This window comes from Chelonia mydas, chromosome 26 (genome assembly GCF_015237465.2).
Source record: "Chelonia mydas isolate rCheMyd1 chromosome 26, rCheMyd1.pri.v2, whole genome shotgun sequence".
NCBI lineage: Eukaryota > Metazoa > Chordata > Testudines > Cheloniidae > Chelonia > Chelonia mydas.
Genome location: NC_057859.1, coordinates 7,784,219 through 7,809,229, shown reverse-complemented (window position 1 = coordinate 7,809,229; position 25,011 = coordinate 7,784,219). Strand labels below are relative to the sequence as shown.

Genomic DNA, 25,011 nt, shown 5'->3' with positions numbered 1-25,011 from the left:
CACTGCTTAAAATACTTTGGGTGAAATACTGGCCACACTGAAGGCAAAACTCCCATTGACTTCAATAGGGCAAAGATGTCATCATTTAGATATGAAGTGCTTGAATTTCAAATTGGAGGATTTTACCTCTCAAACTATCGTATTCTAAATGTAATGGTAGGATTTTCTGTTTTTAGGCTTACCCACGTAGTTTAAAATAAACCAAAATACTAGACACGATGGTAGGCTCTGTATCCCTATGGAAATTGCCCAAACCAGTTGCTTGTTCAGATTGAAAGAGAATTTGAAACACCCTCCATCAGCAAAGAAATCCACAGTTCATAACCTGTCAAGTAAAACAAATTTATCAAATAAAATCAAAGCCACCATTTGAATACTTTAGCTGGTATATATTGCCTCCTGTCATTAAAATGAGCCAACTTTGCTGGACCGCATAGGAATAGAGTTATGGGAGAACTCTGTATACAAACAATTTTACTGGCAATTTCAATCCACTTGGAACTTTCACAGAAGGGAAATTTACTCAAGATTTAACTTATTTTTCTGTTTCCTTTTCCAATCTTGACACGACACAAAGTGTGTGCACTGTATGCATATAGCTATGTACAAACAGAACCATCAAGCTAATGAAATGTGTGATTAAAACTTTTCTGCAGTCAGCCTGATTAACACACACCAACCCCTTTTACATGAACCGGACAGCTCTTGTAGAGAGAGTAAGACCACCACTGAATTGGAAAGAGTCTTAGTAGCCCAGCTGAACTGGGAGACTAATAGCCCTCTGCAACTCAGTTATGATTGCCATTTAAAGAACAACATTGTCAGAGAAAGAGCATTTCTGGTCTATAAAATGTTATTACATTTTCTTACTTATGCGGACCCTGCACTGAGTCTTTTGGGCTTCTAAGTAATTTAGGTGCTTTTGAAAATTTTATTCTTCATTTCTTATACTTCTTTTCGAAATTTTACATTGAACAAGAAAAAACCAGGGAGGAAATAAAATGGGCCACAAAAACTGCTACTTTTAAAATGTATATAGGTATTCTCCAATACCTTGACATCCTTACGGTAAGGAATAATCTTGTGCTAATACTGTAAGGGCAGATGCTCAGCTGGTGTAAACGGTCATAGCTCTATCGACTTAGAACAAGGAATGGCCTCATCTCTTCAAATTGCATTGGTAACTGAATTGGGAGGAGTCTTAGAACTGTAACTGGCCCAGGAGACAATGGATCTTAAAGCACAATACATGGTTCTTATTTTTGGTATCACAGTCTTCCTGATCTATAAGGAGATCAAGGTGCTGGGAGAGGATGGAAGTAGTGAACATGGTTGACGAAGGCAATATTTTCATTACTTTTCAGCACAAGAACTTGATGATCCCACTCTAATAAAGACAACCTCTTGGTTCATTTAACTCAGGATAGTTCTTACTTCATAAACAAGCAGCAGCATAAAGTTATCCAACATCTTCCCTGGGGGGTTGGGGGGTGGATTTGGTACAAAGTGATCTAACAGACACACAGTTTTGTGAGAGCTTTAATGGCACAAAATGTTTATAGCTACAACTTATACATGTACTGTAAACTGTATATAATGTTACAAAGTGCTAACTAAATATATGAAGGATGCATAATCACTTTGGCTCAGTTAACTTCAATAATTTCAACAAGTGGGTCAATTAAAAAATCTGAATTTCTAAGAGTCTTCCGTTTTCACTTTTCAAAACAGAGTAAGTAAATATGTACTTGCTACAGTTAAGTTAGCCTGCCACATTTTTTTAATGTGTGAGTTTATGTATTTTTGCTTGATCCTATTTACAAATATTTTAAGCCCGTTTTCACTGAACGTAAGAAAAATGAAGCCTGCATTTTTTTTCAAAACTATAAACAGGTATAAAGCTTTTAAACAATATTTATCTTAACAAAACTTCAACTATCAATAGCTGAAACCCCTTTTCAAATGATACAACAATCTGTTTCAGTTCATTGTAAAACTAAAAGTTGTAGACTTCCATCCCGAGCTTATATTAGGGTATCAATAAATACTGCATTGTATCATTGTATGATAAGTGCTACAGTGATCAGGTATCCATTTTTTCAATAATATTTTCCATGAACAATTTTTAATTTCACAGCTGCTTGAAATCTTAGCACATAGCTGCGTTTATCCTCTAGTCACAAACTTGAAACGTATTAATTTATCAAGTATTATGCAGATGAATCCATCTAATATGGATGGTGTTTTTTTAAAATAAAGATATTCCCTACTTAATATAAATCTATTTTTCCACTATTCCAATTTTCATACAGAAGATGATGCTATAATTAGTACTAATAAAGTATACCAGCCTTTCTCCCCTTCCCATTTTACTTAGGTCTCTCAAATAAGGTGGTTCATACTGCCTAAAAACATCCTTGCCACTTGTTTCTTCCACATGTCTGGATGAAACCCAATATCCACGCTTGAAATAAATATGTAGTTGTAGATAATTCAAGAGCTACTAATATTTGAGATTAAAAGAAAACACAGATGTCTAAACAGAATACTTCAACTACCCTTTCACCCTGGACTTGTCTTAAAACCTTCTCCTAAAGGCCGTGAGAAGTGGAGAATAAAACGAACACATTTTAGAAATGGATTTCATACTTCGCCTCTTTGCTCCCTGAGGTGCCTTTTTTTAAAGCAAACCTCAACTAGGAATTAGCCTCCATGTTTGAACTGTTTTGAACTATCACTGCTATACCAAATCATCAACTTTATCTGATGCAAGCAGAAAATTTAAGGTACCTTTCTCTTCCAAACTCGTTGACCAGATTTTCTTAACATTTTCTACAAGTCAACCTAATGCATTTTCTATTTAAATGAGACTTTGCTAGTTTTAAAATTAACACTGGTTCCCTAAATATTTCGTATTAAAGTCTATATCATATTATTTATCTATGATAAAATATATATTTAAAAAACCAGAGTATTCTATCCTTCAGAGTCATGCTACATGTTTTGAAATCCAATAAAATCTACTTAAGGACATGGCTATGTCCTGATGCTTTTTAACAATTTGGTACTAAAGCTTCACATTTTGAAAAAGGTGTCACTGAAGAAGGACAAGACTGAGTGTTCCCAAAGATAAAAGTTCAACAACATTAATGAAAATTCTACCTAGCTACATAAGACGTCACTAGTGACCTTAGGATCTACGTTATCCCCAAGGGAGACCGTACAGTAAACAATGAGAAATGGGAATATTGAAAACTTCACGAAAGGAGACATCATGTCGGAGATTTACAGCTTGTGCTTCTTTACACAACTGCAAGACTGTTCCCAACAGCAGGTCAAATGCTTTGAGTAGCCACTGAAACGACCATATCTTTATAATTGTAGGTGGTTTCAGGAGACTCCCCTTTTTACAGCGAGTCTAAATATACCAAAAATATTTGCATTCAAACTGCTTTTATAAAGGAAAACTCTACATTTAAAATTTTCCAGTAAGGAAAAAGCTAAAGGAAAATAAAAGCTTCTTCACATGCAAACAACGCAATTCCTCTTACATTTTCTAGCCACTGGATTTTCCTACCAGAAACAAGGAGCCTATTTCATAGAAAAGACAAGATTATGACAATTATCTAGTATTAAAATATGCTGATGACTTTAAGTTGTTATCCTGCTTTATGTTTTGTGCAGTCTTTGCCTTCTGCAAACTAAACGTCATGGCCAAAATAGGGGGTTAGTAAATTACCCAAAAAGCTGGTTTTAAAATTTATTTATTCTTTATTGCCAATGATTTTTTAGTTTGATTTACAGCCAACAGTTTCTAAAAACAAAGACTCACTTTTACTCTAACCAACCTTGAGTTTCTTTTAAAGAGATTGGCAATTGTTATAATACAGTCCACATTTATTCCAAGAGCGGTTTCAGATTTAAGTCAGGTTGTACTAGAGGAGGCAACAGCATCACTGATAAAATTATAATTTGCTGGTGGAACTTTTGTATCTAAAGAAGCCCTTGCAACGTATAGACAATTGTAAAGTCTGTTAGGCAACTGACGTGTTTTGCAGGCCAAAGGGTGCGGGGAGAGAAGGTGGGTAGTCAAACACCTCAACAGAGTTCCAATACAATACTGAATTCCAAGGGTTACTGGAACCTGGATATGTAAAGAAAGGGCGGGGCTGGGTTCATGCTTAAAATGGTCTCAAGTTCAAACGTACTAATGTGACAATAACATCTTCACAGGTCACGTGGATTTCCAAGTTTTGCACTCTGCTTCTCTCAATAAGTGCTGGCTGAAGGCGTGGTCAGGCGTTTTCCAATGTAGATGCTGAAATAAAAACATAAAACATTGTATTTCATGGGAGTAGTACCCTTCACAACAGTCCTTGCTCATTCAATTGTTCTAGTTTGCCCTTGTCAATAGTTCCCTTTTTTTTTTTGGTGATGTTCTTCCATAACACCCCCTTCTCTTCTATATAACTGACTCTATCTAAACACTTAACTGTAAAGGCTGAGATTTCCAATAGAGCCCAAGGGATTTAGGTACCCCGATCCCATTGAAATTCAATAGGAGGTGGCTGTCTAACTCCCTAAGGCTCCTTTGAAAATCCCAGCCAAAATAATACGTACACCAAATTCTTTACGCTACACTTAAAGAAAAAGATATTAGCACAGGCTTTAAAACATTGAGTGTTACGGGCTTACAAAAAGGCAAATCTCTAACAAATTAACCGAGGCAACTTCCCTACTTTATTTCAGAAATACACTTATTTGCTACCAGACATCTTCTTTTCACATTTTCTATCCAGCTAGTTTAGCCAATAACTAGGACTAAGGAAAAAATCATTTACAAGAATATGTTAAAATCAGAGTGAAAGGCAAACTTTGTGCAAGAAGTTAAATAAAAACTGAAATACGGTATTTTAAACAGTACATTTCTCAGGCCCCACCACAAGAGGGCATGAGATAGATATCTGCAAACCTAAGACGTTCAGCGTACTCAGAGATCACTTCTAATTACAGAAATGCTAACAGCACTGAAAATTCAGTAGCTGATTTTGAAAGAAAGAAATATACACATCACAGTTTGTACCTGTTTCAAGTTTCAAACCCTTAGTTTCAGTACCATCATGCAACTGCAGTAACGCGAGCCACTCAGAATGAGTGGGAGCTTACACATGGGTCTGGAGCATTATCTAATGATGTTACACAAATTTTTCTTGGCGCAAAAGAGGAAAAAATACTAGAATATTTATGCTTAGAGTCTTATTTTTCTTTTATTACACTATACTCTCAGGAATTTGAATAGAATGAGCAAATGAACAAGTGGGTCATGCCACAGGACACTGCAAAGCTTCTTTGCAGTAGGATCTCAGAGTCAACTAAGGTCACTGATTTCATGATAATCTGTGCATTCTGAATGCATGAACATTCAATCTCAAACTTTTCCTACAATCAAGTAAAAAAATTTGCGTCACTGCAAAGGTAGTTTTCCCTACATCTCAAATACACTTGATGTATCAGCACAATGTCAAGGTAATCTGGTCACTCTTATTATGCTCTTCCTCAGACTGGTAACTCCAATAGTACTACAATAAGTATACAAGCAATAAAGATGCAAAGTTTAAAATTAGCCTTTGTACTTACCCTAGTCCCAGAGCCAAAACATGAGATATAAACAGAGATGGGATGAAAACCTTAAGAAACTCGGCAGAGAAAATGCCACCTTTCTTCATAGCGCCACTCTTTCTCATACTTAAAGATACTGCACGTTTAGGATGTCTGAAGTGAAATTCCCTGATGGGGAAAAAATAGACAGGAATATTGCAGAACTGCACAGAACACTGCCAGATTTTTTTCAAGGTGAACTAGACAGGGCAAAAGCCAGATTGCAGGGGGACCAAATTGAAATATGAGGCAGCGTTGAAAGACCACTCACTCAAGTACAGAGACAATGGGAGCACAAGTTGAAGAGTCAAGCAGGTCTTGGAGAGGAAATTTCAGTACATGACTTGTTAGTAATAGCCACATTTTTGTTTCAAGCAGGGATGTAGAAATCTCCCAGATATGGATAGCATCCTCCAATTTAACTAACACTTTGCACTCACATAGTGCTTTCCATTCGTGGGTTTCAAAGCCTGATAGCGTCTAGGGTCCCTGTGGCATCAGTAAGCATTATACTTATTTTACAAATGCAGAAACCAAGATGCAGAGACTTTAGGTGACTTGCCCAATACCACACCAGTCAGTGAGATGTTACTAAACCCCACCAATGCAAGCTCCAGGTACCCTACTCTAACAAGTAAAGACACTGGTGTTACTGGAAAAAGTAACTTCATATTAAGCTTATTGTTGGGTTGCTTTCAGGAAAAGGATCTCGGTTATGCTAATACATTTTTTGCAGCGTTTATTGGTTTTATGCTATCTATCCTCCAAGGGAAACCCAAGTCTTCAAAGTGATGAACCCATTTTGATAGCCTGAATAATTCCATATATGTGTGCAGCATGATTCTTCTTTCCTTCTTACGAAGGAGCGTTTATTAGTAAAGAGTTCAACTCACTTGGGAGGAATGTTTTCAGGCCTACTCGACCAGTGTGAAACCCAGTCAGCACTTCTCTTCAAAACTTCCACCTCTTTCTCTCCTTCTACTGCTTCCTCTTCAGACTGAAAATACACATGGGACATGCCCTGTAACAACACTTAATCAGCTATTCCGCATGGTGTTAATTTTAAGAGCACCAACTGCAGTGACAAAATGATAAGCAGCAGATGTTGGCAGTTTTCATTCCACTGAGCTCTTTCTGCATATGTTGGGATTGGGGAAGGAAAGGCAAGGCAATGATGACTGAAAAGATATTCTTGCATCAAGCGTTTATTTGGAAGGGATTTTACTATGCCCACAGGGTCCGCAAAAGTCAGTGCATCTCTGATAAATGTATTATTTTATTACAGACTTAAGCAAGCTTCATTGTCATGATATTTAAATATATATATATATATATATATATATATATATATATTACAAATTAGAGCGAAGAACAATTGAGAGGATGATTTTTAAAAATAGTCTGAATAAGATGGTGTCGCATAAAATGTTTTCAAGTAAAAACCTTTCCCTAAAACTTGAGCGATTCTTAAATCAGATGTAATCAAATGAAAAGGGCAGTATTTCTGCCCAAATTGTACAAAAGTATTTTAAATCATTTCTTCCAGAAGCTTGTCAATGTCAAAACAAATCTCTTTTGTTTGTTATTTTACTACCGTTATTTAACATGTATATATGTATACTACGGTAGACCTCAACTAGGTCTGGGCCCAATTACGGTAGGCACTGTACACGCATATGGTAAATGACAGTCCCTGCCCCAAAGATTAATACCTCCCTCTCATGAAAGGATTGCCATATACAGTGCTTAATTTGTAATGGAAGAGGTGCCAGGGCTCAAGAAACTGTTTTACTTTCATAGCTGACGCAGCAAGCTCAGAGGTGCCGTGGCTATGAACTGCCAAGCCTAGAACTGTATGTATTGGCATTCCCAAGCTGTTCTCTCCCCGCTGAATTCAATGGGAGCCTGAGACCAAATTCAGCTTTTAGCAAGGTTACATTTCACCACTTGGAGTACAGCTTAGCTGAAAGAGGCACCAAAACAAATGGAAAAAGGGAGCCATGCTGAACCGTAATAGGGAGATGGCAACCCTGAATGACGAAACAAAAAGCAAAGGACCTCACTCAGAGTAGTACGGTTCTCTACAGGGCTACAGAAGGATGACGATCCTATTGCTTGACCATCCTCTCTGACAAAAATTAAACTCGCACAGTTCGTTTTTCCACTACTGCTCTCAACGTGTACTGCTGAAGACAGCAAATTTCATAAAATGACCAAACTAAGAGTTCAGCATTAGATTCCCCCTCCATTTCGAGTTGAGATGACTGAGAATTATGTGAGCTCACTAACCACAGAATGATGATCCTGAATTCTTAGGTAGTAATTTAAATATTTGTAAAACAAATAGTTCTATCACATACCTACATAATTAGATGTGAAAAAGAAATCCTGCCAATCTCTCTGATAACTTGCTACTACATATACTCAGTCACATTATTTCAAGTTCAGGATTGGTGCCTGATATTCTCTCTCTCTCCAAGATTTAAAAATTGAATTTTTATAAAGTCCAAGTTGTATAATTCCAAAGCATGTGTTTCAAACTAGACTTTTTTCCCCTCCCCACTGCTGGAATTTAAAACATACAAACAACTCCTTCTCTGCTCAGTAAATTATAAAAACAATTTTTTTTTATAACACCACCTCACAGAACAAAGTTTAATAGACATATTATAATCTCCTAAAATACAAGTTTATAACATAGTTACCATCATACCCTTAACTATACAAAAGCTTTAGTCATTCATTGAGTTTATTTACATGGAAGTAAGCAAGAATGGATAATTTTGTTCACACAGTTCAAGTCAAATGGTTAATTTTAAAAGATACAAAGAACACGGTACAATACAAGTAAACACGGTTATTCGAAAAGGCTAAAGGACATTTCCAGATTTTGAATAAACAGCCTTTCGACAATTGGAGTTTAATATTCTTGGCCTTTAATTCAGTATAGGTACTGTAGACTCAGATGTTTCCATACCATATTAATAATGCATTGCGGGAAATTAACAGTTCAAAGCTGTACATTTATATACAGAATTTATCGTTTTAAATATTTGGCTTCAGTCCTCTAGCATGCTTCACTAATTTATTTATTTTTTTTTTTTACTCATCTTGATATGAAGTTGTCTATTTACAATAGACAAAACTGTGTCTTAAACACTGCTCTCCTAGACAACGTGTTGTGTACTTTAGAGTTTACTGGAGAAAGTACCTGAGAACTATTGTCCTTACTCGTGTGCATTTCCACATCAAACATTATCTGTCCGTCTTCTTGAGGGGAAGGGCTAAAGGAAAGAACGATGGCATTACTGTCACTTTTGGATTATTAAATTACTCAAACATCAGTTTAATTGCATCATAGTTTAATTATTTCTACATATAAGGTACGCAGACAATGCAGATGAGAAACAAGGATCCTTTATCATTATGCCCTACAAGGAAAAATCCTCCAAGCCCCAAAGAATTCCCATATTCCCAGTTTGTTCTTGTTTTCATACCATCCCCACCCTCAACTACCCGTCAGTTAATCATAAAGAGATGGGCAGGACCCCCTCTACCATCAAGAATCAGCACAGTGACTCGACTGTAACTCCGACCCAGGAGCAAAAGACCAAAATGGAGTCCTGAACTCTCATCCCCTGAGAGGCAATACATTGCTATTGTTGCTACATCACTGGGCCATCTTTCTGATATACAGTAAAACTAACCTTAAGCAGTCACTAGCAAAATCAAGTTACCTAGAAGATGGATCCCTCAAAGGAGTTTGAATAAAACTGTACCTGAAACTTTGTAGGTATTTTAAAAGTGGCTGCTTAAAGGACTGTATCTGTGGGAGGAATTCGTTAGTGTTGTTCCATGGCACACTAAGGAATTTCTCCAGCAGGCATTACATGTTACACACCAAAGTATCTTTTAATAGTTCGTAAATTAACCCAAAGGAATAAATACTTTTATTTTCAATACTAAAACCTGAGTATACTCTACTAAAGGGTTTCTCTTTAATAACATTCACACCCAGATGGGAAAAAATGCTAGAGAATTTAAAATCAGGGAGAGTGTAAAGGTACAGCGTGATGTAGACACGTCATTTCATTGCATCAAAATTGTAGACACCCCTCTTTAATCTGATATTAGCCCTCATTAAAAAGATGGATAATGAATGGAAAAAAAGTTACACTGGGAACAGGACCTTTCTTTTAAACTACTCAGTAAATGGTTTATAGCTGTTTGCACTCCTTTCTACATATGTTTTAGACCTCAGGTTTCTATAAATATCAGACTCTTGTCCATAATCATGAGCTGATACGCTCACTACAAAATTGGAAGTTTAGTTTTCCAAGCATTTGCTGTTGAGAAAAAAGAAAAAGGGATTTATCTTCATCTGACATTTTTATCTGACAGTATTTAAATCAAAAATACTGGGGCAATTAAAGGCGTGGGTGGAGAGAAAGTCCCTACCTTGATAAGAATGAAAATGAGCATTACAGACACTACCTATCAAATGTTTCTAGTTGAACTGGACAGTGAAAACATACTATGCTAGTTACTGGCAGCTTACAATTTTCTTAGAAATAAAGGTATAGCCAACAGTTTGCTTTTTTCTGAGGGAGTAGCTTTTAAAAAAAATTTTTTTACTCTTCTTGTCCATTGTACTTGGTAATTCTATTTTGAAATGATCATTGAGTTAATGTCAAGTTCCATCCATATTCATTGTAGGTGGTACATCTGATCTAGCTCGATATAAATGTTACATACTTGAGACGGCAAGAAGAGAGCAGTTGTCCAGCAATATAAGAAAAAGAGGCTCCTAAGACAGCTCCAACACCGTTTTAATTGTCCAACAATTCTGAGGGTGAAACTTTAAGAGTATCGCTTGCTTTGACATGACAAGCAAGATTATTTTACCAGATATAAATAAATACATTTTGCCTTTAAGGGAAAAAAGTAGTGAGGGCTTTTTTGAGTGAAGACACTTTTTTTCTCCCAACTACTTCCTCTGTGAGAGAAAGAGGGGTGGAAATTATAAGTCAGTTGTCTATTCTATCACTACCTTGCATTTATTCTTGCCTGGACACACAGTATACAGATGTAACTGAGTAAGTTACTTTGAAAAAATTCATAAAGCCAATGTATTACATTTTCATCATAGTCAATACTATCTTCAGTCACAGTATCCCTTGTTCTTACCTTCTCTTAAATAATCATGCACCAGTAATCACACGGTTAATTATTTTTTTACACAGTACATGAACAACGTTAATATGAGATTTCACACTGACATTGATGCAATTTGTTGTACTCCTGCACTTCTTTATTTTTTGTTTAACAACAATTACTTGCTTTTCAAACAAACCAAGTTCTATACTGTTTAAAGCTAGCAGGATTCAGCAAGTATTCCAAACGGCACATAGGCTGGATGCAGAAGTATACAGCTAATAAAATGTTATTTGCCCTTGATTAAAGCATCAAGAATGGAAATTGCATCACATAACGTATGAAAAAATGAGTGGTTCAAGAGACTTGATACAGCTGTGTTTCCTTACCTGTCACAGTGGGAACTAGCCCTTGAGCTACTCTGTCCCGATTCGTGCTGGGCATCCAGAAGGATTTTTTCCATGTCTCCATTGTGGATAGAGGAGGACGAAGGGACATGTTCCAGGCCCCCATTTTTCCCAGTGGCATTATCATTGCTATTGCCATTGCCATTCATCTGTAACTCCACCCAGGAACCTGTTGGGCCAGCCAGATGGCACTCATTAAAAGCAGCGAAACTAAAACCTCGCTTAAAGTTTATCATTCACACGCAGAAAGAATGTGAACATGGTGAATTCAGATAACATCCACGGATGCCAGAAAAAAGAAAAATGCTCATAAACAAACAGAGAAGACAAGAATGGCAGGTTTGTTTCCCCCTGTCCCTTAAGTTAACTGTAGACTTAATGGCTCTGAACTAAACAGTCTTGATTCGGGTAACTAGAAACAACAACAGTCATTCCCCTCCCTCATGCTATTTTTTTTTTAAATCCCCTGACAGGCATCCCCTTCATATGTATCAGGTTTAAGCTCCAAATCCTCACCACCCCTCTCTCTACACCCCACTCTTGAACCAAACAAATTCCATTCTTTAATATTCCCTTTGTTCTTCCCCACTTAGAGTTTCGTGCCTTTCTCCCCACAATGCCCCCTGTGCTTGGAACAACCTCCCTCTCTAGCCATATGGCAAGCAATCTCCTTTTCCTCTTCCCAAACAAACCTCACTTCTTTCAGCTGGCCTTCCAATCCCAATCTCTTCTCCACTACTGTCCGTTACCCCTCACATCAGAACTTTAATAACTGGGATGTATCCAATTTAGATTATAGATTCACAGATCTATGAATTATTAGATCCTTGAGGTAGGCCCCTTGTTTTCCCACATATTTAAAGAACTATGCACATCTACTGTACGCTAAGAAACTAAGTTGGTTATAATTAGCTGGAAATGGTGCTTGTGTGTTCACACATATGCTCCATTGTTTATGCTCGGTATGTGCGAAAACTGGGGTTCTCACTTTGTAATACGTTGAGCTGGGCGGGCAAAGTCTCTAACCATCTTAAAGTCTTATCTAAATATTTCGTTTAACATTTTCTAATTCAAATAGTGCAAATAATTATTGTTAACCTAGTTAACCGCTTTCTTATAACTGATAGTTACAACCTATTTTTGCAGGGAAGATTCTATATACTAAATACTACGCTTCGCCTACATATATTGTAATGCATCCTGTCTCTGCTCTTATAACTAGTTTTAACTGCAGGATCTTAGCGTAAGGGCCTCAGTTGGATTGAGAAGCTGCATGCATCATATTAGCACTGAAAACACATGCTTTAAACTACTAAAATACAAGAACATAATTCCAACCGCAGACTGTACTAAACATGCATAGTAACAACATAAAACGTTTTACCAGTACATTAAGCAGTCACAGATTTAATTTAGGATATTTTGAAAATATTCATAAATAGGTAGTTTATGTTCCGACTGGTGAATTTAAACCACTTGAGTCCTGACATATGGGTCATCTATTTAATCCAGTGCCCATTCAACTGCAAACCTGTGGTTCTTATTCAAACTCATTAACTGTATCACTTGAGAATATAGACAGTTTACTTTTTAATTGGAGTACATTAATTGTTTGAGAACAGTTGGCATAAGCTGAAACACTAAGTTTCTTTTCTGCATAAGCTCTTGTTCTTTGGTGCAGTAATTTTACGTTTGGTGTCGCTTTTGACCTTACATGGCTCAAGCAATTCATTTTATACCTTTTTTCAGACTCTCATCTCAGACTACATTCAAATTCAGAACCTGATTACATCCTATTGAGTCTGAAGAACTATGCCACTGAGATGTTACAAAGTAGTCTGTGGAAGAAGTTGTTGTTTTGCATCTTTACATACTAGCAGGGGTTTTCTGTTGTCAATTCAGCTCTTTGGTGTAACTAGGATTTATTATGGCATACAGACAATCTAAATACTCTATTTTAAAATCAAAACTATTAGTACGCTGGACTACTTTAAAGACTAACCATTTTGTTTAACGGGAGGAATTTTCAATAGCAACAACTAATGGGACTCTCACCCTGTTATCCGAACAATATAAAGTTGCTACCTCTTAAACAAAAATTGTTTTCAAAGCTTAATACAAATTTTCTTCCTGTCAATATATGAACTGCGACAGCAGAGAGCAAATACTCTCAGAAATAACACACAACTATTATCTTAAAAGTAACATGCTTTTCTGATTCTTTTAAAAAACTTACGACTGTCACACCTAAAATATTCCTTCATCGTTTGTTTACTTTTTGCATTAGGGTATAAAAGGTGTCACTGTTAGCTTGTATAATGTCAGGTTCCCCAATCTGTGTAGTCTTTTCACTTCAACCAGGGAAGAGAAAAAAACACTGTAAAAACAGAAACTGGGAGACTGGAAAACCTAAAGTATTGGTAGGGGCAGTAGTAGAAACTACTTTTAATTCATTTTTTAAATTTACTAGACTAAATTTAACACTGTGCATACAAACTATTGGCCAGTGATTTTTTTTTTTTTTTTTAAGTGAAAGTGAAATTTTAAATGGAGATTCAGTTCTGGTCCCAGGGAATATCACCACCATTGACCTCTTAAGGTATTCTACCTTGGCTACAAAAAGCTCAACAATATGCAACCCATGTTATTTGATTCAAACGAAGCCATCAATTATTAATTATGCTTAGTACACTCACGTAGAGCCCATGTTCAGACAGGTGCTGGGCTCAATTACATGAGCTGCAACGATTTTATGGTATGACGTATCGCAGTGACCTTTGTGGGTGATAAATCATGGGCGAATGCACACTGCCCATGTACAAACCCATATGCATTTTGGGAGTGGAGGTCAGATTCCAAGAATTCCTTTTCTGGTTCCAGAAGTTTTGTCATAGAACCAGTGGATCAACTGCTAACTCTTTCATACCCGAACAACTTCTCCATTACGCTTCGGTAACCAGGAACGTCTCCCAGGCTGGAGATGCTGTTGATTATATTCACTAACGCAGCGTGTTGGTTCCAGGAGTCTTACAGAGCAGCTGCAGTGAGAAGATGATGGTGTTTCTGCCACTGTCAGAGCACTGCAAGATGATCTGGAGCCCATGCACCAGTTGAACAACCGAATGTCTGGCTGTTTAGCCAATGAAGCACTAGCTGTGGAAAGGCAGTTTTAGGTCAGACCAACCAGCATGGAATGGTGGGACTACCCTGTATTTCAGACCTGGGATGATCAGCAGTGACTGCAGGATTTCAGAAAAGGAAGGCCACATTTCAAGAAATATGCCAGGACAGTTGACCTACCCTAGAGCAACCACCTTCCATTATGAAATCACTAATATCTGTGGGAAGGCATGCTGCAATTGCAATTAGGGAATTATTTAGCTCAGATAGCTACAAGTCAGTTGGTAACAACTTTGGGTTCAGAGAAACTACGATGGTGGGATCTCGAATGTCTGAAGTAAATGAGGAATTTCTTTTCACCCTCAGCCACCCCCACCCCTGCTGATGTTGTACAGCAGAGTTCAGAAACAAACGATCGGCAAGAAATGAAGGCAGAGATATTGGAGGCTGACAGTAAACATAAATAAGGAAGGCCACTTCTTGTAAGGTTAGCCTTGTGGAGGAGTTTTGGTAGATGACCAAAGAGGAAGCTTGGGATTGCAGTGAAGGACTAATCAGAATGGACTGCTATAACCTATCGCTGCACTGGCATGATTAGGACTCAGTTGTGCTTAAGTTTTGGCTACAAAACACAGTCTTAATAGAGCCTATGCTACATTGTGGAATTTGCTGTTTAAAGTTGTGTTAGAGGCACACTGGAGGAAACAAGTTAAAACATAAATACTCCTCCCATCAAAAGAAGGCCTAGGAGAGAGTTTACATGACAAGCTGCACGTTCTCCATCTGACCACTCATCTCTGATGAGTCAAAACATGTTTAATTAGCGTCAACGCACTGTGATATCAAGCTTGAACACTGCCACCGATTTCCAACACAGAGCTCAAGGAACAGCCACAAATTGCTGTTTGAAAAGGTGCTTGATGATCCTGTCCATCAAAGACCCTGTGTTATAACCTTCCTTCTGGATGAGATGGGCTGGATATGAAATCCTCTAAAGTCCATTCGTGCAGCTCCAAAGTGATGGCCAAAAGTAACTGCTGGAGATCAAGTATATTCCCTTTTCCTCTGCTTACAGATCCAGATATGCTGGCTGTCTAGTATTAGGACTGGGAGGACCAGCAGCAACATTATCCCAGAAAAATATTTGAGAGTAGAACAGTAGTTCTCAACCTGCAGCCCTTTCAGCACAGAGCTGGGGCACCTGTGACATCCTCGGGTCCCTACAGGTAGTACTGGATGCGGCCCACATAACACACTGTGGGCCAAATAGGTTGAGACTAGACTAGACTAGGTTAAGACACTGGACTACACTAACCAAGTTAAAAAACAGTGCTTCTCATCCCCAACCCAGCCTCTCCAAAGAGTAATATTACCCCCCAAAGGGAGAACATTTCATTTTGTCACACTGTAGTTTCAAGCACCACACTAAAGATTGGCACTTTATTCCTCCTAAAATTTTAACCAGCCACCTGAAAGGTATCTGTTTTGATAAAAATTGTGAATTTGACATTTTCTCAAAAGAGAAAATTGTCCAAAAAGCAATCTGAAGCAATGTCATGTACTTTTTAAAATAGAAATTTAGTCAAGAGATTAATCTGTAATAAAAGTGACACGGTCAGCGTTTTTGTTTTTTTTTAAACTCCTTACAGATAGCTAACAGATTAAAACCAAAAGACTAGTTACTTTTCCCCATTTTTTACTTTCTTGCATTTTAATAAACTTGGACACACCACATACAAATTTCAATTTTGTTTTTAATGAACAAGTTCAGATTTACTTTCAGGTTCTCATGGACTAACACAATGATAGGGTCGCATACACAGCAGAGGAATAATTAAATGTTAAATTTTCTAATGAAAGTTTATCTGTCAAGGAAAAAAATTCCATAAAGCTTAGATTTCACAAAAATTTTATCTTAAAATTCTGGACCTAAAGTGATATGACAGTGTCCCCTTTACAAGCAACAACTGTATGTATCCAGATCATCAGGCATACAGAGATGCTTAGGAACTGAAGCATGTACGAACATGATTGTTTGCTACACAGCTTTAATAACCTTGCTTCTGTAAATTAGGTCATACTATAGAAAAACTTCAGCCAAGGCTTGTTGCAGAGTAGGATGGATTTATTGTTTTGGGTATTAATCAAAATTCAATTTACTTTTATTAGACTCTGTTTCTCAAACTGACATCACAGAGTCCTGTTGAAGGCAATGGGGCTCTATGCAGAATAAGCATTTTACCACACTACACGACTGCAGGGGTTGGTCCAACTGGCTAATTTCTGCAGTAACATTAAAGAAATTCACAGGCAAATTTTCCTAAATTCTACTGCAAGTCTGAAGCAGTGAAAATGATGCTTTCTGGCTCATGGCCATTATGCAGTCACAGCATCTTCTATTTGATAAAGAATTCCAATGGACTTCGCTCTTACCCTTTAGTTTTTCATAATCTCATAAAAGCTATAGAATCTAGCATAATCTGTGGACTGCTGAAGTATCACTCACTAAATGCTTAAGTAGTAATTAAATATACCATTGTCGAAAAAAAGCTTTTCCATTTCCCACAGTAATATTTTCCATCCAACAGATATCCCACACTAACACTTTAGGGTTTTTTGCTTCACCTTTACAGTAAAAAGGCCAGAATGATGTAGCAGTACTTCATTAGCCAGGGACTTTGAGCGCTTTACACAAGCACCGGTGGTCACTTTCCAGCAGCACTCAACAATAGCAACCTATAGGACTCAACAATAGCAACCAGACTTCTCACAAGACGGGATGTAGAGCCAATAACAGAGACTACCCTGTTTTTTCCTCAGTAATGTAGTCAATATTGTTGAAAAACAGACATAACGTAACTGTAAGTGTGTTCCAGTTTAAATTGTTGGGTTTGGGGTTTTTTTTGTTTGTTTTTTGCTAATATCTAACAGAAGTACGAGGTAAGAATTCAAATCTGAGTGAGGCATCAGGAAATACCAGAGAGCGCACATTCTTGTGGTTAGTGCACAAGACTGAAGTCAGGAGTTCCAAGTTCCATTCCCAGCTCTGTCACTGACAAAATGGGCAACCCTCACCTCTATATGTGATTTGAGATCTTTGCATGGAAGGCGCTAAATAAATGCAAGGTATATTTTAGAACAAAAATGAATTAATGTATAGACTCATTAGTCTGACAAAATTCAACTGGCAACTGGTATTGAGCCTTCATGGAGGTGACTGGTTACATCTGTTTTGCTCATGGGGCCCACTCCTGAAAACACTCCATGCTACCACATAGCACTTGCCAACCTGAGGAGCTGCACTGATTTCACTAACTCTTTATGCTCTGATCCCGCAGAGAGATGTCTGTGGGCAGCCCTCGCAGGCACCTGCATTATGCCCCACTACCTTCAATGGCAATGTGCCCCTGTGGAGTTCATTTCAAGTTTGGGACCTAAAATGTTTACACTGAACCCCCTCTTGCTGCTCTCATCTTACAGATTGACGTTTCCAAAACAGTAAGTAAGTCACTGTATTAACAGTGAACAGAAAAAGGGAAAAAAATGAAGTATGGAAGAACGAATATCTTCAGATCACGGATAAACTAATTTTAAGTTGTAGAACTAAACATTAAGTTTACTTGGACATGCCAAATATAAGATGAAATTTCCAAAAATTAAAGTGAAATCTTATCAATTAATATACACTGATATATTTTTACACGTTAACAGCCCTGAATAATTTGGATATGGTGCCTTTGTTTTGTTTATTTGTTTGCATGTGCAGTTCTCCGAGGCCAACACATCAGAGAAACACACTGCTGTAATTAACATGACACTCAATGCACAGACATCAAATGCAATGGCAATGTTGTTATACCGACATAGTTTACTCTCATCTAATACATTTCCCACTGGATTACCCGAGATCACTTAGCTGGTCCTATTGAAATGGTTTGTGGATGATTTAGCAAACTAGGATAGAGGGAACGGTTAATCATTAATACATTTTGTTTTACCACAGTATCCTTGGCACTTAAAAACAAACCAAAATATATATACTGAATGGCTGTGTATTTGAGATGTAAAACACATCAGTTAAACCAATATGAGTTCCTAGATAAAATCACCAGTCTTCCACACAAATATTATCCTTAGAACAAAAGGATGCAACAAAGCAGCTGACATATATGTGAGATACTGAGAAAAACAGCTCACGTCAGTGATATTGAGTCACTGAATAAAGTCATTGCCACAGTCAAGCTCCTCCCCACTTTCTTGCTGTACCATCATCTTTGCTGTTAGAACCAGTCACTAAATAAATTCATTCCTGTCACAAAACAAACCTACTCCCTCTCCCCATTAAATATCAAGTCACATCCATCTTTCCTCACATCCCCTTACCTCATATCCCTGTTATTAAGCCTGCTACTAAAATTCCCCACCCCCTTCTGCATTTGACTCACCCACTGTACTTAAAACTTCCCTCTAAAACTTACTGAGTTTAACGTGATGGTTTGGTCTCTTGATATTACCTAAACTCAGCCATTCAATAAACCTATCACCACCACAAGATAATCCACTGCCCATGGTCCCCTCAGCTGCTTCCCATTCTGACCGGCGCCAATTTCATCCCCCTTTAACTCCTGAACACCCTCCCCTTTTGTCATCCTCCCACAGACCACCAGCCCTCATCTCCACCCCACAGTACACAATAATACACCTCCCCTCACCACTCTGTCCAGTATGCAAGACGCAGACCACCCCGCCCTCCAAAAAAATCCATCCAGGGCGCCTCCAAAACCATAAGCGCCTTCCAACCCCCTACAGCGTATCTTATTCCTCCTCCACACCCCAGTGTCCCCCAATCCCCTGGAGCCGCCCCACAGACCCTACTCCTCCTCCACACCCCCGTGTCTCCCAATCCCCTGGAGCCTCCCCGCAGACCCTACTCCTCCTCCACACCCCAGTGTCCCCCAATCCCCTAGAGCCACCGCGCAGACCCTATTCCTCCTCCACACCCCAGGGTCCCCCAATCCCCTAGAGCCGCCCCGCAGACCCTACTCCTCCTCCACACCCCAGTGTCCCCCAATCCCCTAGAGCCGCCCCGCAGACCCTACTCCTCCTCCACACCCCAGTGTCCCCCAATCCCCTAGAGCCACCGCGCAGACCCTATTCCTCCTCCACACCCCAGGGTCCCCCAATCCCCTAGAGCCGCCCCGCAGACCCTACTCCTCCTCCACACCCCAGGGTCCCCCAATCCCCTGGAGCCTCCCCACAGACCCTATTCCTCCTCCACACCCCAGCGTCCCCCAATCCCCTAGAGCCGCCCCGCAGACCCTATTCCTCCTCCACACCCCAATGTCCCCCAATCCCCTAGAGCCGCCCCGCAGACCCTACTCCTCCTCCACACCCCAGGGTCCCCCAATCCCCTAGAGCCGCCCCGCAGACCCTATTCCTCCTCCACACCCCAGTGTCCCCCAATCCCCTAGAGCCGCCCCGCAGACCCTATTCCTCCTCTACACCCCAGGGTCCCCCAATCCCCTAGAGCCGCCCCGCAGACCCTACTCCTCCTCCACACCCCAGGGTCCCCCAATCCCCTAGAGCCTCCCCGCAGACCCTACTCCTCCTCCACACCCCAGGGTCCCCCAATCCCCTAGAGCCGCCCCGCAGACCCTACTCCTCCTCCACACCCCAGGGTCCCCCAATCCCCTAGAGCCACCCCGCAGACCCTATTCCTCCTCTACACCCCAGGGTCCCCCAATCCCCTAGAGCCGCCCCGCAGACCCTACTCCTCCTCCACACCCCAGGGTCCCCCAATCCCCTAGAGCCTCCCCGCAGACCCTACTCCTCCTCCACCTCCACACCCCAGTGTCCCCCAATCCCCTAGAGCCTCCCCGCAGACCCTATTCCTCCTCTACACCCCAGGGTCCCCCAATCCCCTAGAGCCGCCCCGCAGACCCTATTCCTCCTCCACACCCCAATGTCCCCCAATCCCCTAGAGCCGCCCCGCAGACCCTACTCCTCCTCCACACCCCAGTGTCCCCCAATCCCCTGGAGCCTCCCCGCAGACCCTACTCCTCCTCCACACCCCCGTGTCTCCCAATCCCCTGGAGCCTCCCCGCAGACCCTACTCCTCCTCCACACCCCAGTGTCCCCCAATCCCCTAGAGCCACCGCGCAGACCCTATTCCTCCTCCACACCCCAGGGTCCCCCAATCCCCTAGAGCCGCCCCGCAGACCCTATTCCTCCTCCACACCCCAGTGTCCCCCAATCCCCTAGAGCCGCCCCGCAGACCCTATTCCTCCTCCACACCCCAGTGTCCCCCAATCCCCTAGAGCCGCCCCGCAGACCCTATTCCTCCTCCACACCCCAGTGTCCCCCAATCCCCTAGAGCCTCCCCGCAGACCCTATTCCTCCTCCACACCCCAGGGTCCCCCAATCCCCTAGAGCCGCCCCGCAGACCTTACTCCTCCTCCACACCCCCGTGTCCCCCAATCCCCTAGAGCCTCCCCGCAGACCCTACTCCTCCTCCACACCCCAGGGTCCCCCCAGCTCCCTAAAGGCCCTCAGGGTGCCAGCGTACCTTCCCCCGGAGAGTCCCACAACCCCCTCCCAGTGAACCCCAACCCCACAGACCCTCCCCCACCCCTCGAAGCCCCACAGGCGGACGCAGCCGAACCCACTTCGCCCGGGACCCTACGGATTGGCCCGGAGACGCTCGCGTGGCCCCGTTCTCCACCAATCCCAGCCGCGGGGGGGGGGGGGGGAGGGGGATGCTGGGGGGGGGGGTCGCGCTCCCCGCAGGCCCTCTTCATTTACATGTCATTTGCCCATGCTAATACACTCACTGTTGAGGCCCGGCTCGGCGGGCGCCCCCTCGGCCGGGGGGTTGTTGTTGTTGGGGTGGTGGTGGTGCTGCGGCGGCTCCGGCAGGCAGGACATGGCGGCGCGGCGGCTACTGAGGAGCCTCCCGGGCTGGGACAACAACAACAAGCCAGACTCCGCACGGCCCCAGCACCCCGCCCCCCGCGGCGGCGCAGGCGCAGCCCTGAGACACCGCCCACTCTGACGCAAGAGACTGCCGGCGGACGGCTCGGCCTCAGCGCGCAGGCGCCGCCCCACCCACGCAGGTGCCAGCGGCACGTCACCTCAAGGAACGACGCACGTCCTTCCCCGAGGCGCCGCCTGGCCATCACTGCGCTTGCGCCACTCCTAAGCGCCGTCTCTTTACACTGCGCATGTGCCACTCCGAATCCGTTCCCGCCGCCGCTGGTGTACTGTCTACACTGCTCCTTCCCAGCGCTGAAACTTGCAGCGCTCAGGGGGGGTGTCAAGTGGCAGTGTAGACAAGGCCTCACCAACTCCTAGGGAAACCAGTTCCCTCTCCCTGCCGGTGGCAGACAGTGGGGGAATGGAGAATTCCCAAACAAGACCGAGACAGGACTCTTGGGGGAGGACTCAGGGACAAGAGAAAGGGGATGGTATATGTACCTTCCTCCTGTATGTCCCATGGCATGCGGCGGATGAAGTGGGTTTTAGCCCACGAAAGCTGATGCCCAAATAAACGTGTTAGTCTCCAGGGCGCCACACGTCCTCCTCGTGTTTTTTACTCAAAAAACGTTCTGCAGTGGTAAGGAAACTGAGGCAGAGAACTGCATGTTAGGTTTTTTTTAAAATAGATCTGTATATTTTTTCTGCTGTTAAAGCACAATAGTGGGTTCAAGTACTGTGAAAAGTCTCTGTGCGTTACATACTATGCCTACCATATGGCCCCTGGAAGAGGTAAACAAGAAGGCTCACACTGGTAGTGGGATTCTGGGGTAGGCAAGGTGTGTTTAGACTTTGAGGAAGCCCCCCAGGTCAGCACTGATTTGAGGGACTGGGCAGTGGCCATCGGAGGGGGTGCTAAACACACCGTCTGCTTAGTGAGTGGAGAGATCCAAAGACGGCAGGAGTCCACTCAAACTCTGGCAGAGAGGCTTTACACACTGAGGGATTCAGCAGCTGGATCCACCCCCTGCCTGGGGGGCAGGCTCAAATAGATGTGTGAGGGGCCAAACTTAGTAAAAGGAATTCAGCTGCTGCTCTTGGTGACATCACTATGTGAGCATGCCAGATCTAAGGACTTGCACTCCCTCTTCTCCACTGTTGGGCTTGTAACAGACTCTTTGTAAGGCCACATGAAACAACTTATTTGTACTTTGCAGAGAGGGGCCTAACCAGAATTCAGCACTATACTGTACCAGCTACCGTATAAACACATATCAGAGACAGTCCCTCCCCCAAAGTGTTCAGTCTCACTTTTCTTTGTGCTTCAGCTGGAGTTGAAATGTACTAAAGATATTCCTTGAAATCTGCATGCAGCTGGATTTGGCCAAATGGACTTTAATGTCAATTGGCAGTTGACGGCTCAAAAAGCAGCAGACATTGATGCAAAGTACTAAAATTCCACAGGATATGTTGACTTTGCAAAATAAAACCCTGCGCAGGACTGTTTTAAAATCTTGCTGCAGTCCCGCTCTGCCATACCCACTCCCATTATTGTTTCTTACATTTATGTTTATCCTACACCCACCTCCAAAAACCTTAGATCCCGCATACTCCACAAAAGGGACAGATGCCCCCCGCTACTAAAAAAAACAGTCAGTATATGTAGATATAAACATAATTCAGACAAATTTTACCACTAAAACAAATCTTGCTTAAGCCATGTAAAAAGCACTTTTACTCCTAGTAGACATCAAATCTAGCCCTTACTTAAATGTAAGTATTAAAACCTTTATTTTAGAAAAAGAAAAACTTGCTTTACATTGCTGAAATTTCTGTTTGAGACAAACTGGTAAGATGTAGCCTTCTCCCGCAAATTATCGCAAACTGTTTTTTTGCCCACCCGATCTTGCCCCCAAACAAAGTACTTTTTACCTGCTCCTGCTATTAGGGCAGTGGGTCCTGCGGGACCCAGGGGATCCCAGTCCTCCTGCATGGCTCTATTGCAAAGTACCAATCAGGTCTGGTGGGAAACCGAATACTGAAGCCCTCTGTACTCTTGCTCACTCTCTCTCCTAGGAAACATTTATTAGCTTCCTAGTGGAAGATACGAAAATAGAACGAATAAGCATTGCATCAGCAAAATTCTCTGCAAGACCTCCCCTCCCCATTTTAAAGAAGCAGTGAATTGTTTTTGAAATGTTGAAGGACTGTTAAAACTCAGCTGGGAGAGCAGACTGTGGATGAAAAGGCTGAACGGGTTTATGGCGTGGAAGACAGACAATCAACAGGGAAGCAGCAGTTTAACAGGGTTGATCCCTGACCTGTATTGTTTTCCATAAGGCAGGTCTTTCTATTTCCCTTGTTCCAGCCACTGCTCCTAACAGCTTTCACCTGTTACTCCTTTGTGTTAATAAATACAGACATGACAATTTTTCAGTGCCCAGTTAAAAAGGAACTTTCTGGGAGTGAATATGCATGACAAGTTCGAGGGGCCAGTGGGCACAAATAGAAATACCTTCAACAAACAAAAGGCAAATCACATGGATCAGCCTGTGGACATGTCTCCTATTGCTCAATTAGATAGAGGGGTGTGTTTGGGGTTGGGAACCTACGTGCCTTCTGTGCATTGCCACGCACCACGGACGTGACTAGTCTCGAGTAACCATATCTTGTGATGTCCAATTCTAATTTATCAGAATAGACACATTAAAACTAGGAAATGTGATTTCAAAAAAATCCTGTACCCCTAATAAAATATTCCAGAATATTGAATCATGCACCCCCAAATATCCAAAATATAGTTTCAAATGTTAAATAGGGAAACTTCCCCCTTTTCCAATTACCAGATTACTTTTTCTGAGGGCAGTAATCTCACCCCTTTACTTCAACCACCACATCTGGTTTTCTCTTCCAGTGTGGCTGGGACAGAGCAGTGTTCCTCTTTAACATATACAAAGGCTAAATTGGAAGTTAAAGTCCAGATTTAGCGAGGTATTGAGTAGGGTGAAGAGGAACCCTTCAATGTATTTGACATGGCTAGGAAATGAAGGCAATAGCCACTTCTCAGCAGAAAACAGAGATTTAGGGCCTGGTACTGCACCACTGAAGTTAAAGGGAACATTGGCCACAGGCCGTGTCTACACACACACACACACACACACACACAAGTTGCACTGATTTTACAACAGATTTAGTTAAATCAGTGGAAAAAGTATTTGGTTGAACAATGGCTAATACTGGTTTAAACACCGTCTGTAAATTTCAGTTTTTCCACAGGTTGTTGCACCATTTAACTAAATCCATTTAAAAATCACACCTTTAGTCAAAGGGAGGAGCAAGACTGTGTTTCAACAACATCCGAGACTTCAGTTAGGGGGCAAGATTGGTCTGATAGGGTTTGGGTCAGTATGCACTGAAGTTGATTGAAAGGCTTGCATCGTCTTAATTGGGAATAGGATCAGGCCCCTAAAGAGACCGAGCTACTTCCTGTGATTCTGTTCTTGTGGAGGGACCAGAATTTTCTTGCAAACTCTCCTTCCCTCCCAGCGATCTAGGAACAGGTCCAGATACAGCGGTGCAAATGAAGCAGGGTGATTTGTTTCATTCGGATGGGGGGGAGGGGTAGAGGAGCTATTGGTAACCTGAAAAACCTCATGAAATAAGGGGAGTAGAGGATAAAGAGCAACCTGACAGAAGTACA

At 41.5% G+C, this 25,011-nt stretch overlaps 1 protein-coding gene across 4 annotated transcripts; it reads right to left on the bottom strand.

Annotated features, from left to right (window-relative positions):
- Positions 1–1,526: 1,526 nt before the first annotated feature.
- Positions 1,527–23,405, bottom strand: BNIP3L (BCL2 interacting protein 3 like). Of its 4 annotated transcripts, none has more exons than XM_043536241.1 (6): positions 23,244–23,405; positions 11,202–11,388; positions 8,870–8,942; positions 6,552–6,655; positions 5,638–5,787; positions 1,527–4,318 (listed from the first exon to the last, which is right to left on the bottom strand). In XM_043536241.1, the coding sequence occupies exons 1-6, from the start codon at positions 23,302–23,304 to the stop codon at positions 4,270–4,272; spliced, it is 624 nt and encodes a 207-aa protein (XP_043392176.1). In that variant the 5' UTR covers positions 23,305–23,405; the 3' UTR covers positions 1,527–4,269. The 4 variants fall into 4 exon arrangements, with proteins under 4 accessions (XP_043392176.1, XP_043392175.1, XP_037742181.1 ...); XM_043536240.1 differs by having other exon boundaries at positions 6,552–6,679; positions 23,244–23,328; XM_037886253.2 differs by lacking the exon at positions 23,244–23,405 and adding an exon at positions 21,170–21,466.
- Between the last annotated feature and the right edge of the window lie 1,606 nt (positions 23,406–25,011).